Consider the following 14,250-nt stretch of genomic DNA (forward strand, 5'->3'; position numbering starts at 1 on the left):
GTCTTAGTCTTCAATGAATTTTTCATAATCTTCCTTCGCTGTGTACTAGGAATGGAGGCTGTGGTATATTCGCTTCCTCTACTGGTTGCAACCTTTTATCTGGAAGCAATCCGTTTTCCAGCCACCACACTGCACGTTCAGACAAAAGGATTATTTAAACATTCCTTTTGTTTTGTTACCAAGCTAATATTGTGTTTGATTAAACAGCAGTTAAGTCAGTTCCTACATACAAACTTAATATTAGCACGAACACTGGTTATTTCAAATCTCTTAGAATCTGTTTATTTTAATTGCTGTTATTGTCTGAAAGATATTTTTCAACAGTAAGCCAAGTCAGAGCAGGAAATGCCTGTAGGGATATGAACTTTCATGTGATTTCTCAGCTTTCTGCTACTTTCTCCCATTTCATCTTTACCACATGTACTTTGTCTTACTTTTTTCTGGCACTGCTGTTGTGGCAACTTGTTTGATTTTTTTTTTTTCCTGAGCCAACTTAGCTTATTAAACCATCAGAGTTCTTTTGCAAGGTTGTTTTTCTGATAAATTGAGTGAGCTAGCCAGACAGGTAGGCACAGAGCTGGCTATCTGTACATGTTCTGAAATAGCTGAAATCTCTAATCGCTAGCATAAATGTAGTGCAGCTGACTGACTCCACCATACCCTGCACAGGAGTCAGTGAAACACCAGCAATCTCTGTTTGCACAGCTTTCTTTTTAAATAAGAAAACAAACCTCTCTTAGGGTTTGAGTATTGGGAAGAGGTGTTGAAAATGGCAGGCTAAAACACTGAGTTAACTAGCTCTGTGGTCTTTGCCTTACAGGATTTGTGCCTGAGGCATCCCTTCTGGCACTTTCTGACATTTGAGGCTTTGAAGATTTACAAGTGAAGAAAAAGAAAGTAAAAGAGAAACTTACTGGAGATTCCAAGAAATTAGATGTGTTTTTGTATTGTCAAGGTTTCTGCAAGAAAGAAAACAAAAGAAATAGAATGGACCTTCCAGGAGAAAGAAAAGAAGTGGTTGACGATGAACAGCAAACTGGTGGAAGAGTGTAAATCATGCAAGAGTGGAGCCTTGCTATAAACTGGAAAAAAGAAAATAAAGAAATGGAGAAGTAGAAATTGTGTGTCTTCAGGCATTTCCCATACTGAAGGCTGAGGAAGTTAGAGCAATAGGACTTCACCAATTCTTCGATGTGCTGTTCTACAAATTCCGTAGAATGGTTTTTCTATTGGAAACTAAACTTCAGCACAACTTTCATGTGGCAGCATGGGAAAAGCAAGTTCTCTCTAACTGAGCCGGGGGTTGATGTTAGGCTCCTAAAAGTTCTGGGGTTGTTGAATGGCAGCTAAGAGGAAAGATGAGATGAAAAAGAGCTTTGTTTTTGCATAGGCTACAAATCTAAAGGCTGTGCAAGATCATACAGAGTCAATCAGTGAAGGTAATTAAATATGCAAAAACCACATCTATCTTAGGAAGCCACTACTTGCAAATGGTTGGAAGCTGAATGACTATTTGGAAAGACGAGTTACGCCATATCTGCATTTTTGCTCCATTCCATATCATCCTCTTGTATTACAGTGTTAGCCACTCAAAGACAGGATGTTGAAGTAGTTGGACTGACTTAACACACTCTTGCTATTCTAATATATGGGCTGCAGTTTACCGCAGTATTTCAGCATTTTAACCTCTGGAATTCAGTTTCATTTTTTTCTTTCAAAATTGGAAGGAGCTGTGTTTGTTGAAGTTACAAATGAACTTATGGCTAAAGCTTATGCCTTTTCTTTGTTGAAGTGTGTTAAGGACTCTAGCATTAAGCTGTGTAGATAGTGAATCCACAGTACTTTGAAAAATTCATTATCATACATGTAAGGCACAAAAAGATTTGATGTGTGCTTATTTAAATAAATCAAGCAATTGACTTAGCAGGACCTTTTTTGCAGTCAACTTGTTTTACCAAGCACTCAGTTCAAGAAAAATGTAGTTCCTACATGACGTAACCTTAGAATCCTATTTAAATGTAATACAATGTGAAGAAATAATGTGATGGAAAATGAAACCTGTGAAGTTGTTTTGCTAAATTGCGTGTTGTATTTTAGTGCTGCTGGAGTTTAGTAATAAATCATGATTTTAAAAAATAATGATCATAGCATTAATATACTAACTTAAAATACCAGATTAATAGCTTAAATATTTTTTTGTTATAAATATCATTTGTTTTAAATTCCATTGCCAGTGATTGCAGTTGTATCAAGCCTTAATTTAAAACAAATTATGTGGTAGGTGGTTCTAGGTTGGAATGCCAGAATGCTGTTGTAATAACTGAGCAAGTTAGGTAGTATATTGCAAATGCGTTGCTATGTATTTGCTGCAAGAGGCTGTAGCTAAAAAATAATCACCATTGTGCTAGGTGCTGTACATAGAAGACATTTTCAATTATTATACAAGTTTCCATCATTTTGGGCTAGATAAAGCAGGGTAAGTTAGGCAATGTAGTGGTGTTTCCTGCAGTAATATCCTGCTCAGCTTTGTTTATTTTGCGTCAGCAACTTGATCTTTATTTTTGAGGATATTTGCTGTAAGAAGCCATCCTTGTGCCCAACAGCAGTGTTACGTTATCATGATAGTGCTATAATAAAAAATATAGAAGTGCAGAATCTGAGACGGGTAAAAATGAAGTAGTGATTTGTGTACAGTGTAGTGATAACTGCCTTAGGGTGGATTTAAAATGTGTTATTTTGTGTTTATAAAAGGTGAATACTTCCAGAAGGAATAGACATGGGATATTAAACTTTGAGATGAAAATTTTCGACACTCTGCAACTTGTACTTTTTCTTCCTATTAAGCAAAGGAAGTCCAGATAGTGTTAATTCAGAAATTGAAAGTACTGAGTGCGAAGTGATTTCAAAGCTGGCAGATAAGCACATGTGTATGTGCAGTGCAGCAGGTTGGTTTACAGTGTAAGTTAAGGCTAATGGGGCAGCCCAGGAAATTGTTCCAAGACTCATACGTATCGGTCGACATATTTAAATACTGATCTGATTTTAGAAAAAACAGTTGTATGGTGAATAGCAAAGCTTGTTGATGACTCAGTTATTTAGGAGAAAGCACTTAATTAAAAAAATAAAGCTTTTAATAACGATTTATTAAAAAAGAAATAGGATACTCTGACAGTAGATGAAATTCAGTGTTAAAATGTCATCCTTGACAGATGAATAAAAACCTTACTCAATAGGTAGATGATTGCAAGTGATCAAGTTACTGCCATTTTATTAATTACCACTGATCTCATTGTTTGTAGTATGTCACTTTGGGACATGGCACCCTGTTTTAGGATGTTAAAAAAAAAAAAAAGATAAATTAATATTAGAACATTATTACTTTCACAGGTATGCTGTGACCTTACGTTTCTTGTTTCAACATTTCTGTGTTTGTGGGTTGTTTTTTTCTCTCAGAATATACATAATGAGAAAGTTAGATTTTGAGATTACTTAATAATATTGGAAGCATAAGTTACCCCTCTTTATAGATGTCTTTTCGTGTGTAGTGTTTCAGGAAAAACTAGACATGGGACCATCAGTTTTGGTTTGCCATGGTAACTTGGTGTTTCAAGGATGTACTAATAGTACTTTTGTAAGAGAGTATTTTATAATGAAAGGAATGGTGCTTGTTAACATCAAATTTTTTCATAATTTTCAGATTGCTTTTACCAAAACTTTTGTTCAGCATTATGCTTTTATTATGAAAACACTGAAGAAAAGCCATGAATCAGACACTATGTCTAATAGAATTGTGCATATCAGTGTTCAGTTGTTCAGCAATGAAGAACTTGCACGCCAAGTAACAGAAGAATGTCAGCTGTTGGATATTATGGTCACAGTTCTATTATATATGATGGAAAGTTGCCTTATTAAAAGTGAATTACAAGGTAGGTTGTTTTTTTCTTGTTTCCATAGATAGTAAATAAATTGTTTCTATAGAAAGTTTAATATCTTTTTTTGTAAATTCAGCGCGTTTTCCCTTCCATCTCCAAAACGCATAGGATATAGCAATATATGGTAGAGACCGAGTCTGAGAATTTCCTAGAAAACTTCCTAGAAATGTGGATAGTTCTCAAGAATTGATATTTTATCCTGTTTTGTAGGGTTTTCTTTTGTAAGAATGTTACATAATTTAGAATAGAGCACTATCTTGCAGGTGCTCCATTTGTTGGTTAAAGTGGATATATGCTATGAAGCTCGTTTGGATGAGAAATTACGTATGAAAACTGAGACTTTTATTCATTTAAACTATATTTTTGCAGTATTTCACAAACTACTTGAAGTATTTGAAATTATTTTTTTAACCTTCATAAGGATTGGTGGTATTAAGGGAGAATGATTTAACTTTGTTAATATTATCATTTGATCATGCTTTTAGTTGACAGAGTGGCAATTTGAATTTAAATCAGTGTATAACTTTTATAGTGAAAACAGCAGTCTTATTTCTGTTTTTTTTCCTCATTTATTTCCTTGTTTCCTTCTGTTTTATTCCTTGTTTTACTTGTCCTTATCTGAAGATGGTGGCACAACAAATTTGATTGACTTTTTTGTGCTTTCCTGTACCGAACAGACCGCAAACGTCTCAGCCCTCTTTATCCTAGTCTGAACTCAAAAGTACTCTAGATAGGTTGAGTGTTGCTGCTAGATAAATATCATCAACTTCTGCATGAAATTTGTTTTTTTTTGTCTGAAGTAATTGATCTCTTAGCCCACTCTCCGTATAGCCTAATACAGAATGCCTTGTACTGAAACGGGAAATTCCCCATCATCTAGCTATAACATGTGCTCTCATTCAGCTGGACCTCAACATGGAAAATTTTTCTGGTGCCCTACATGAGTTGTTTTACAGTTTGTATATGAAGTGATTTTTGCTAAACTAATGCCGTATTGGTGGAATTGCATTTAAAGCTATTTTCAAAGCATTTTCTGAAATTTACTTGTTCACTATGGTATGTTGCTAGCTTTCTGGTAATGGATCAGAATTTGCATCAGGGCAGAGAGAGGGGTATGACTGTGGTTAGGCAATATCTGGAGAAACTTCATGGTAGTTAATTATATAAGCTGGAGCTAGTAATTTAAATAACATCAGTTATTTGTCATAGATCTGTGAGAAAACACTTGTCGTCTGTGGAGCAGCTCTCCCAAGGTGTGATGTTACCTACTTCCCCAGTACCAGTGGTTTGTCTTAGCTAAGATTCCATCGTGGAATCAGTCTGGGTGCTTCTTAATGTGCTCACAACATTTCCTCCTTGCTGCTTTGTATGTGTGGGGTCAGGCAGACTGTAAATTGCAAGAAAAATTTGAATTAAGTACTTTGTTTTGTTTCCTCTCGTTCTTATTGGCCTTCTTTTGCAGTTCTGTGGGCTTGTATCTTGTGTTTTAGTTCAAGGGATACCTTATGATGCTAGAAATAGCAAGAGGTCTGTTACAAGTCCATGCTGGTGAGATAAATTTAAAAGAATTCTGTTTGTGCAGCTAGTGGAAACAAGTAGGTCATTATAGGATCTGAGTGAGAGAAAACTTGCAAATCCAGCCAATGAATAGATGGAGAAAGTATGCTGAAGAGGAGTAAGGAGAACATATACCAAAAATTGAATCTGCTGAGGCATGTTTAATTTGCATTTTTCACTAATGTTAATTGTCTTTTGGAGACCTGTTAAAAGTATACAGTTAATTTAGGGTACTTGTGAATGCCAAGTGATTATGGACAACCTCTGTTACTGAAACAAAGACTTGACCTGGGAGCCGTACTGATGCCAAGTTGGAACACATTACTAGCTCTTCTTACTCCTCTCCCAGTGTGAAAGGGTGAAGATAAATGTGGGTGCAGATGGTAAAACTGTCTCCCCACAAAGACTGATGTCCCTATGCTCTTAGAGGGTTTCCCCCCCAGTACTTTTCTGCTACTGAACTTCTAATGGAAGAATTTATACCCCCACAGAAAATATTCTGGTAATGGCTCCTTCTTAAAAACAAGCAATCAAAACCAAAACCCTTTTCCTTTGACTGCCCTTACATAACCCTGACTTGCAGAGTACTCTGAAGAAGTGACTATGCCTTGGCCGACTTAAAATAAATTTGGATTTCTATCCACTTTAGTGGGGTGGAGAATCCAGGAACATGTAGCTAGCTGTTGGTTCTTTGCGAAGTACTTGTGTGGGTTCAGGCAGAGACAGTTGAGATCCTATCCTGTTCCTGGATAGGCGATGCGAGCACATGGGAGCCAGGCAGCCGAACAGCCAGACCTGGTTCCCTTCCTTTGCAGATGCACAAGGTAACGAGTGATTAAGGAGCATTTGATCAATTGTGGCAGAGAAGTGCTCTGTGCAGCTTCTTAAACTTCTGGCTTCCTTTTCCTTTTGGGAACTCAGTGAAACAGATAGGAGTCAGTTGAAGAATTTTGAGCTCTGTGTTGCCTTGTAACAAGAAAGTATCTGTTCATAGCTGCGTACAACACAAGCAGCATATTTTTCAGGATGAAATCTGATTCATTTTTTTCTAACCGTACTATGTTCTTGGGAAGTAAAATTTGTCAAGATCAAAATACTTTATTATTAAGTTAGAAAACCTCTGTCAAAATAATGGAGGTAAGAATGTTTTTTTGTTTTCTTTCTTGGTACCAGTAAATCAAGAAAATGAAACAACTTGGAGTAAAAGGAAAAAAGTGTGTTCTTCAATAGCAAAGGAGAGGAAAAAAAGTTGCTTACATATATACCAGGGGGAACTGGTCCAGGTACACGTGCTTCATTGGCCAGAGATTGGAGTCTCTTAACAGCGATGTCTTTTTGCTCTGGCTATGCCGTACTGCTTGTGGCCCTTCTGCCCACATAAAGCGTAACTACAAGGGCCCTTTGGTGCATCTAAACTGGATATGAGCCATCCCCAAGGCTGACCATCAGATGCAAGATTTTAATTCTATTGGCTTGAGTTAGGATAATACCTGGCAAGGGGGGCTGGAAGGTTATATCCCATGCATCATGAAGCCAGGATCAATCCTGTTTCCTTACTGTTCTTTCTGGAGGTCCTTCTTATAAAAATCAGTCAGATTTATTTGACAGATGTAGAGCAGAAGATGTACTTCTGTGATTCAGGGGAAGAGAGTTCTCCGTTCTGCCCTAATTTCTTCCCTCTTCCTTTTGGGAACCTGCTCCTGTCCTACTCTTGAAAAACTGCATAAACCCTCTTTCTGTCCCAGATTCAGAGTGGAAATCCTTTTCTGTCTTTCTCCTCAGACTCAAGATTTGGTGTAGGTTTTGATCACCAGATTCCCGTTTGCATGCTGTAAGGTAGCTTGGTTACTGGAAGCATGTCAAGTTCAAAATTGGTTTCACATGTTCATAGAAGAAATTGTATTTGGTCTTTTTGTGCATCTTGACAATATTCAGAAAGGCATACCTGTGATGGTTTTACTAATGCATCTATTAGCCTGTATCGCTTGAGTATCAGCACTACTTCCACTAGGGCACCAACTGTCAGTTTTGCTTCTGTTAGAAACTAGTTGGAAAGCTTTCTTAAAACAGTAAATTTGGCACAGTGTTTTCTTCAGAGAGGAGAGGAAAAGAAAAAATTTCTGTCAGGTGGCTGTTGATGAGCGAGCACAGAGGGAAGAGAAATTTGCCCACCCTGTTGCATAGAGCTAGGGACAAAGTCCAGACATGCTGGAGATCAAGTTTCTTTGCTTGACTGGACTCTGTGATTTCAAGAAGGCTTTGATCTATGCTAAATGCTCCCAAACAAGCAAGCGACAGATTCTCATGTCACTGGGGTGACAGTGAATATTAGGAGTTTTGGTGCAGCTACAGTTCAAATGACATTTTAAAGGTTATGATCTTGTTCAAAGTATGGGCATCTCCTACTAGAGTGGCATCTATGGTGATGAGTCCATAGATAGGAAACTACCTCGAGTACCACAGACTAAATAACACCTTTCTGCAGTGTGTGTGTGTGTGTTACCACAAGATGACAATAAATCCTAATTGTTATTTTTGTGTTATCCAGTAACTTTATTTTAAAATTGCAAAGCAGAAGAGTGTGTTGTTCCCTCTTTTTTAATCTAGATGAAGAAAATAGTTTACATGTTGTGGTGAATTGTGGGGAAGCACTACTGAAGAATAATACTTACTGGCCTCTCGTTAGTGATTTTATAAACATTCTTTCACACCAAAGCGTGGCAAAGAAATTTTTGGAAGATCATGGTCTTTTGGTAACATGGATGAATTTTGTATCATTCTTTCAAGGTATGCGACTTTTAAAATCTGTACAGATAAAAGTATGCTAAGACAGCTTAATGTTCACAGTAGCAAAATCCTTATACTGTTACATGTAAATGTTTCACAAATATTCTTCAAGTGCCCTTTTCTGGAAGGGTACAATATATTCTAGAAACCAGGTAGATTTTCTAGGAATAAAAGATGTAATGGATGAACTGATTAAAGAGCAGTTGCATCATACCTGAGTGAGATTCATGGTGCCACAATTGTTAGGTTGAACTTACAGTGCAATTCATAACTTACACTGGAAGTTTTACTGGTGTAATTCTAAATTTAAATATTGAGTAAAATCACCTGATAAACTTGGATCTTTTTCTACATTTGCTGTGAAGATGCATGTGGTTATTATGATAGAGTATTTTATATGTAATATACATTTTATATTTATCATGAACTTTTCAATTGGTAAATGTGCCTAGAAAGAGTTGCAGATATATTCCATCCAGAAGTTCATTGACTGAGGGTTAGGGCTGCTGTCCATGTTAACATTGCCAGACAAGCAAGGGCTGCAGTGGCTAGCCAATCTATAGCTGTTGCTCTTTTTTGATCTACTCCTGTTCAAACTGCTTGTTCCAGAAGTTTTGTATAACGCTGAAAGTACTGCATTCCATTTTGGCCTAGTTGGATATTTTTTTATAACTCTGCTTATCTATTTGAAGGTATGAATTTAAATAAACGAGAATTAAATGAGCATGTGGAGTTTGAGTCACAGACGTACTATGCTGCCTTTGCTGCTGAGCTGGAAGCCTGTGCCCAGCCAATGTGGGGTCTTCTGTCACATTGCAAAGTTAGGGTAAGACCAACGTTTCTGTCATTATTCATGTTTTATTCATGATATATTTGAGTTTTCAAATCTGAAAGTCCTGTCTGTTTTGTATTTGAAAAGATTTGTTTCTTGCTGTCTTTGTCTACTGAATATATAATATTGTGATCAACCCATATTCACTATGGAATCAGTATAGGATTCATGCTTGTACTTAATTTATTATTTCCAAAACTGGGACCACAAGTTTGGGTTAGGATTAGGGCGAACTGACTGTACATATGGAATAATGTCTAATCTGATGAAGAACTTGATAGAGATCTCTGACCCATTCTGCCTTTGTTCAGTGGGAAGGGAGATAAATAAGTTGTCCCTAAAGGGACTATAATATTGATTGTGTCTACATATAGAAGGTTCCTTATGAGGGGGGGGTGGAGTAATTATGTTTTTGTATTGTTTTAGTAACAGCATGATGTAAAAGCCTCTTAGGTTATGACATCTGTTCATCTCCTAACTAGAGGAAAAAGTTTTTACTGTTTTCTAGACTCTAAGTTATAAAAAATAATGGTGAAAATGGAATCCATTTCGTTATAGGAATATTTACATGTGTGGAAAATAAGCACCTCTTTATAGAGAATTTATGGTTCTTTTTATTAAATAATAAGCTAATTTCAAAGATAAGTATTTAAGATTCGTAATGTCTATGAGACAGTAATACCTGAATTGAACTGTGCACTGAAAAAATGCACATGAGCACACCACCCATTTTATTAAACAGTTAAAATTAGGCAGTTGCAAAAGCTTTTCTGTGATATAAATTATACTGATACAGTATGAATATACCAATATGTCTTTCGAACACTGAATTACAACTGCTGTTTTTTCGAAATACTTTTTTTTAGCTTAGGGCCAGGGGGGCTTTTTTTTGTTGTTGTTTAAGACCTATCACTGTTTGCGTGAGAAGGGTGTCATAGCTGTCCTCAGAGTATGAGGCAGGTTTAGAGTCTGTTTAGGGAGAAGGGCAGATTAAGGGAAAAGTCTGTAAGAAATGAGGGTTTCTAAGTTCCTCTGATGGCAGAGCACTTTGGTTTACATCCCCTTCCTCCTTCCGTTCTTGTGTGCCCCTGCTTTGCTCCTGGAGGGCAATGCGCACCTCTAGACTTGAAATACATTTAATCCAAAAAATATTTTTGTATTAGGGCATTGTTATAAAGTTATACTTTATTATACAATCATAACAAGGTTTTCTTATTGTTAAAATCTGTGTAGAAGTGTTTTGTCCTTACGTTTCATGTGCATTATGTTAGCACAAGTCTGTAAAGATGTTTCAGTAGATGAAACTTACAGGATATTAGCAATTCCTTTAGATTGCATGGAAAGACTTCTTTTAATGCTTGCATTTTGACTTTTTTGGAAAAAAAATACAGAAATTAAAACCAAACAAACCTGCAGCTAATAAGAACAGCTGGTAATTCTGAAGGTGCCTTATTTCTCACCATTAAAATGCTCAGCATCTAGAGTAGCATTGAAACTATCTGAATACTTATCAATTTCTGTATGATGGGGGCATAAACAGTAATGTAAAAGTATTCTTGAAATAATCCTGTGCATTCATAATAGGAAAACAGAGACACTTACTGACACTGTATTGGCTGCTATAGTACAGTGGTTTCTCTTACTGCAGGAAACACAAGAATACACAAGAAATGTTGTCAGATACTGCCTTGAAGCACTTCAGGACTGGTTTGATGCTATCAATTTTGTAGATGAGGTATGTATCAATGGATTTAAGCAAGGCACTGCGGAACTCTTCTTAAACTTCAAGGGTTCTCCAGCCATGGAGAACTCTTCAAACACTTCTCCAGCCCCAATTAAACCATTATTTGAGGTATTGATAGAAAAGGGGTTGCCTTGCTGAAATCATATTTTGTAGTTAACAGTTGCAATGTAATCTAGGATCCTGTATTTCTGGAGTCTTAATGATTTAAATTTGCTGGTGCAAACTTAATATGCATGAGTCTTCACAGAAATGCTGCTGTATTACTTTTCTGCTGAATGTTGTGGCAGGACAAAAGTCCCCTTCAATATAGTAATGGGGAGGCAGCTTTGCTACCTTAGCAAGGATACTCCTTCAGTCAATTCAGGGTGTTGTTACCTACTGGGGGCTTAGTAAGAGACTATCTGTGGGAGTCTGAATAAGGGACATTTCTGAATCCTCAGAAAGGGCAAGGGAATTAATTCATATACTAGGTTAGTGGAAAGTAAGTCCACATGCAAGATACTGTTCTTGGTGATTGTGGCAAAGACACTTACAGGTGTGTGGCTTTTTTTGTTTTATACGTGATGTTAAAATATCTGTATTTTATTTTCAGCCAGCTCCGAACCAGGTTACTTTTCATTTGCCACTGCATCGTTACTTTGCAATGTTTTTAAGTAAGGTAAGCACATGTTTTTAGTTGCGCAGAAGATGGAAAATCGCTGTTGAGTATGATTATTCAGTACAATCTGTACTTGCTTTTGTTTCTAGGCTGTCAAGTGCCAAGAACTAGATCTGGATACTATCTTGCCGGATCAGGAGATGCTGATGAAACTAATGATTCACCCACTTCAGATTCAGGTATGGGCAGGCTTCTGTCTTTGATGCAGATGTAGAGATACACAATTAAATAAATAAATAAATAATAATAATACAAAAAAACTTATCTGATTATTTTAGCCCTGGTAATTTGAACGTATTTAGAAGTATTTAATAATGGGGAATATTAATTGTAAAATATCAAAATAAGCGATAATTGACAATATAATAGAATATACTGAGTTGGATGAACTTTTTTTCACCTCCTGTTTCCAAAATCACATGTGGTATTAGTCAACAATACAATTTAGAGAAGTGTGATGACAATATTCACTAGATCACTTCCAAAACGGGTATCAGGATAACCAAATTTGAATACAGGAGTTTGTTCATGGAGTAGCTATTAGTGGAGTGCAAGTTGAAAAGAAAACTCAAACTGAAAATTCAAAATGAATTCAAGAGTGGATGCTGCTGCAGCATTATTCTTATTTATAAAATTTTATTTTATGTAAAAGATATTGAGCAGTATTTGTAATCACTACTTTTATACCTAACTTCTTTTTAACCATTGATAACACAATGTTTGGAGTCCTTTTTAAGATTTGGGGGAAGGCAGTTGTGGGGGGAAGGGAAGGGAGAGGGGGGAAAAAAATCACTGCATTGGCTTTGACCACTTTCGTTGTCTGAAATACATTCTTGTATTGAGATGTGGTATCTGTTTCGTAGACTTGCACTCATTCCTTTTCATCCCTGACTCACTGTGAGAAGTAAATTATTATTCAATTACAGTATATGTGTGTGAATATGTATAATAATACACTGATCTGCTAACATAGAATTGTACAGCTGTATTATCAATTTTTTTATATTTTTTTTCATTTTTCCTGAACAGGCAAGCCTTTCTGAAATTCATAGCAACATGTGGGTTAGAAATGGCCTACAAATTAAAGGACAGGCAATGACTTACGTGCAGTCTCATTTCTGCAATTCAATGATTGATCCTGACATTTATCTGCTGCAAGTAAGTTTTCTGAGAAGCCAAGGCAGTGTTTGTTTGAAAACAAACTACTAAATGAAGTTAATTTATTCTTTCCACAGGTCTGTGCCTCTAGGCTTGACCCAGATTATTTTATTTCATCGGTTTTTGAAAGGTAGGATTAAAAGATTAATGTTCTTGGTCAATGTTTTCCTCGCTGTTGACTAATTAATGCCATGTGAGAGAAAAGGTGCATATCTGATAGTCTTTAGTGGAACAACTTTGCCTAGCCAAAACTGATACATAAATAAGGACTTGGGATAAAGAGCTATCTCATATCCTCAACTTTATACATGATTGGCTTTTGTTTTATGGTAGTGAAGCTCAAGATATTATGTTTACTGAGTGTCTTCAGAGTGTGAGGTAGTGTTTGTGGGTTGTGGTGGTTTTTTTTTTTTTTTTCCTTTCACAAGTTCATATGTAAGCTCTCAGAATATGCTAACTGGAAGTAGAAAATAAAACTGCAATGTTAAGAGCCAGAGAAAGGATGTCTGCTTTCCTGGGTATAGAATAAAATCAGGGTTTAAAAACATTAATTGGTATTAACTCCAATATCTTCATAAATACAAGGTGTTTTCATGTGGAGTAAATAGCACTATAGCGCATTCCACAGTTCTGAAAAAATCTGAAATTAACAGTTTTCATATCTGTTTGCATATTCCTGCATTACATGTTTTTTGTTTTGTATTAATTTAGAGCTGATTTAGATGGTGCCCTGAGTTAAACAGTACATTTAACATTAGTATTTTAATGTTGGAGAACAATGTTTCTGACTTTGCTCTTTGCTATGTAGATTTAAGGTGGTAGATCTGTTAACAATGGCATCACAGCATCAAAATACAGTTCTTGATTCAGAGCATGAAAGGTCCATGTTGGAAGGAGCCTTAACGTTTTTGGTCCTTCTGTTAAGTCTTCGTTTACATTTAGGTAAGAACCACTGCTGTAGGGATACTCATATATAAATAATATGGCTGTGCGTTTTCAAGTCTCCCAACCTTTAGTAGCTACAATAAAGCTGATTAGCCAAATACTAAGAGTGTTCAACACATGGTTTCATTCTCACCAGTTACTGAATTTTAATCCCTTATGAATTAGAAATGGACAAAATATGTGGAGAAGGAGAAAAAAGGCTTTAATGAAATTAAGTGACTTAGTTGTGTGTGATTGCAAAAAGATTTGTTATATTTTTTCAGAATGACAGTTTCAGTTTGTACTTGTTTATTCTGTTTGAGGTTATGTCCCTTTCACAACCTTTGAGTGCAGCTCCTTGTGCGCAGCCCCTTCCCATATTTTGCTGTATTTTTATAGCACTATATCATTACTTAATGTTTGTATCAAATATATCTTGTATTGATGACAGATGTTTGCTGATTGTGTGTTTTTAGGTCATGGTGTTTTAATAGCTTTTTTTACTTTATTGTTCTAGGAATGACAGATGATGAGATCCTCAGAGCAGAGATGGTAGCTCAGCTCTGTATGAATGACAGGACGCACAGTTCATTATTGGATCTCATATCCTTGGAGTATATTAACTAATACGGGTGAATGAAAATGACAGGTACTGGAG

At 36.2% G+C, this 14,250-nt stretch overlaps 1 protein-coding gene across 3 annotated transcripts in view; it reads left to right on the plus strand.

Moving 5' to 3' along the window:
- The window catches only part of UBR3 (ubiquitin protein ligase E3 component n-recognin 3), a 104,299-nt gene that overhangs the window by 26,309 nt on the left and 63,740 nt on the right, over window positions 1–14,250 (plus strand). For all 3 annotated transcript variants that reach the window (XM_083842449.1, XM_083842450.1, XM_083842451.1), the window contains exons 8-17: window positions 3,698–3,926; window positions 8,097–8,276; window positions 8,969–9,102; window positions 10,757–10,843; window positions 11,445–11,510; window positions 11,600–11,689; window positions 12,540–12,668; window positions 12,746–12,798; window positions 13,477–13,610; window positions 14,110–14,194. In XM_083842449.1, coding sequence (XP_083698575.1) covers window positions 3,698–3,926; window positions 8,097–8,276; window positions 8,969–9,102; window positions 10,757–10,843; window positions 11,445–11,510; window positions 11,600–11,689; window positions 12,540–12,668; window positions 12,746–12,798; window positions 13,477–13,610; window positions 14,110–14,194 — 1,187 coding nt within the window. The remainder of the gene's footprint in view (window positions 1–3,697; window positions 3,927–8,096; window positions 8,277–8,968; window positions 9,103–10,756; window positions 10,844–11,444; window positions 11,511–11,599; window positions 11,690–12,539; window positions 12,669–12,745; window positions 12,799–13,476; window positions 13,611–14,109; window positions 14,195–14,250) is intronic.

Source organism: Anser anser (assembly GCF_964211835.1).
Source record: "Anser anser genome assembly, chromosome: 6".
In the NCBI taxonomy this organism is placed as follows: Eukaryota; Metazoa; Chordata; class Aves; order Anseriformes; family Anatidae; genus Anser; species Anser anser.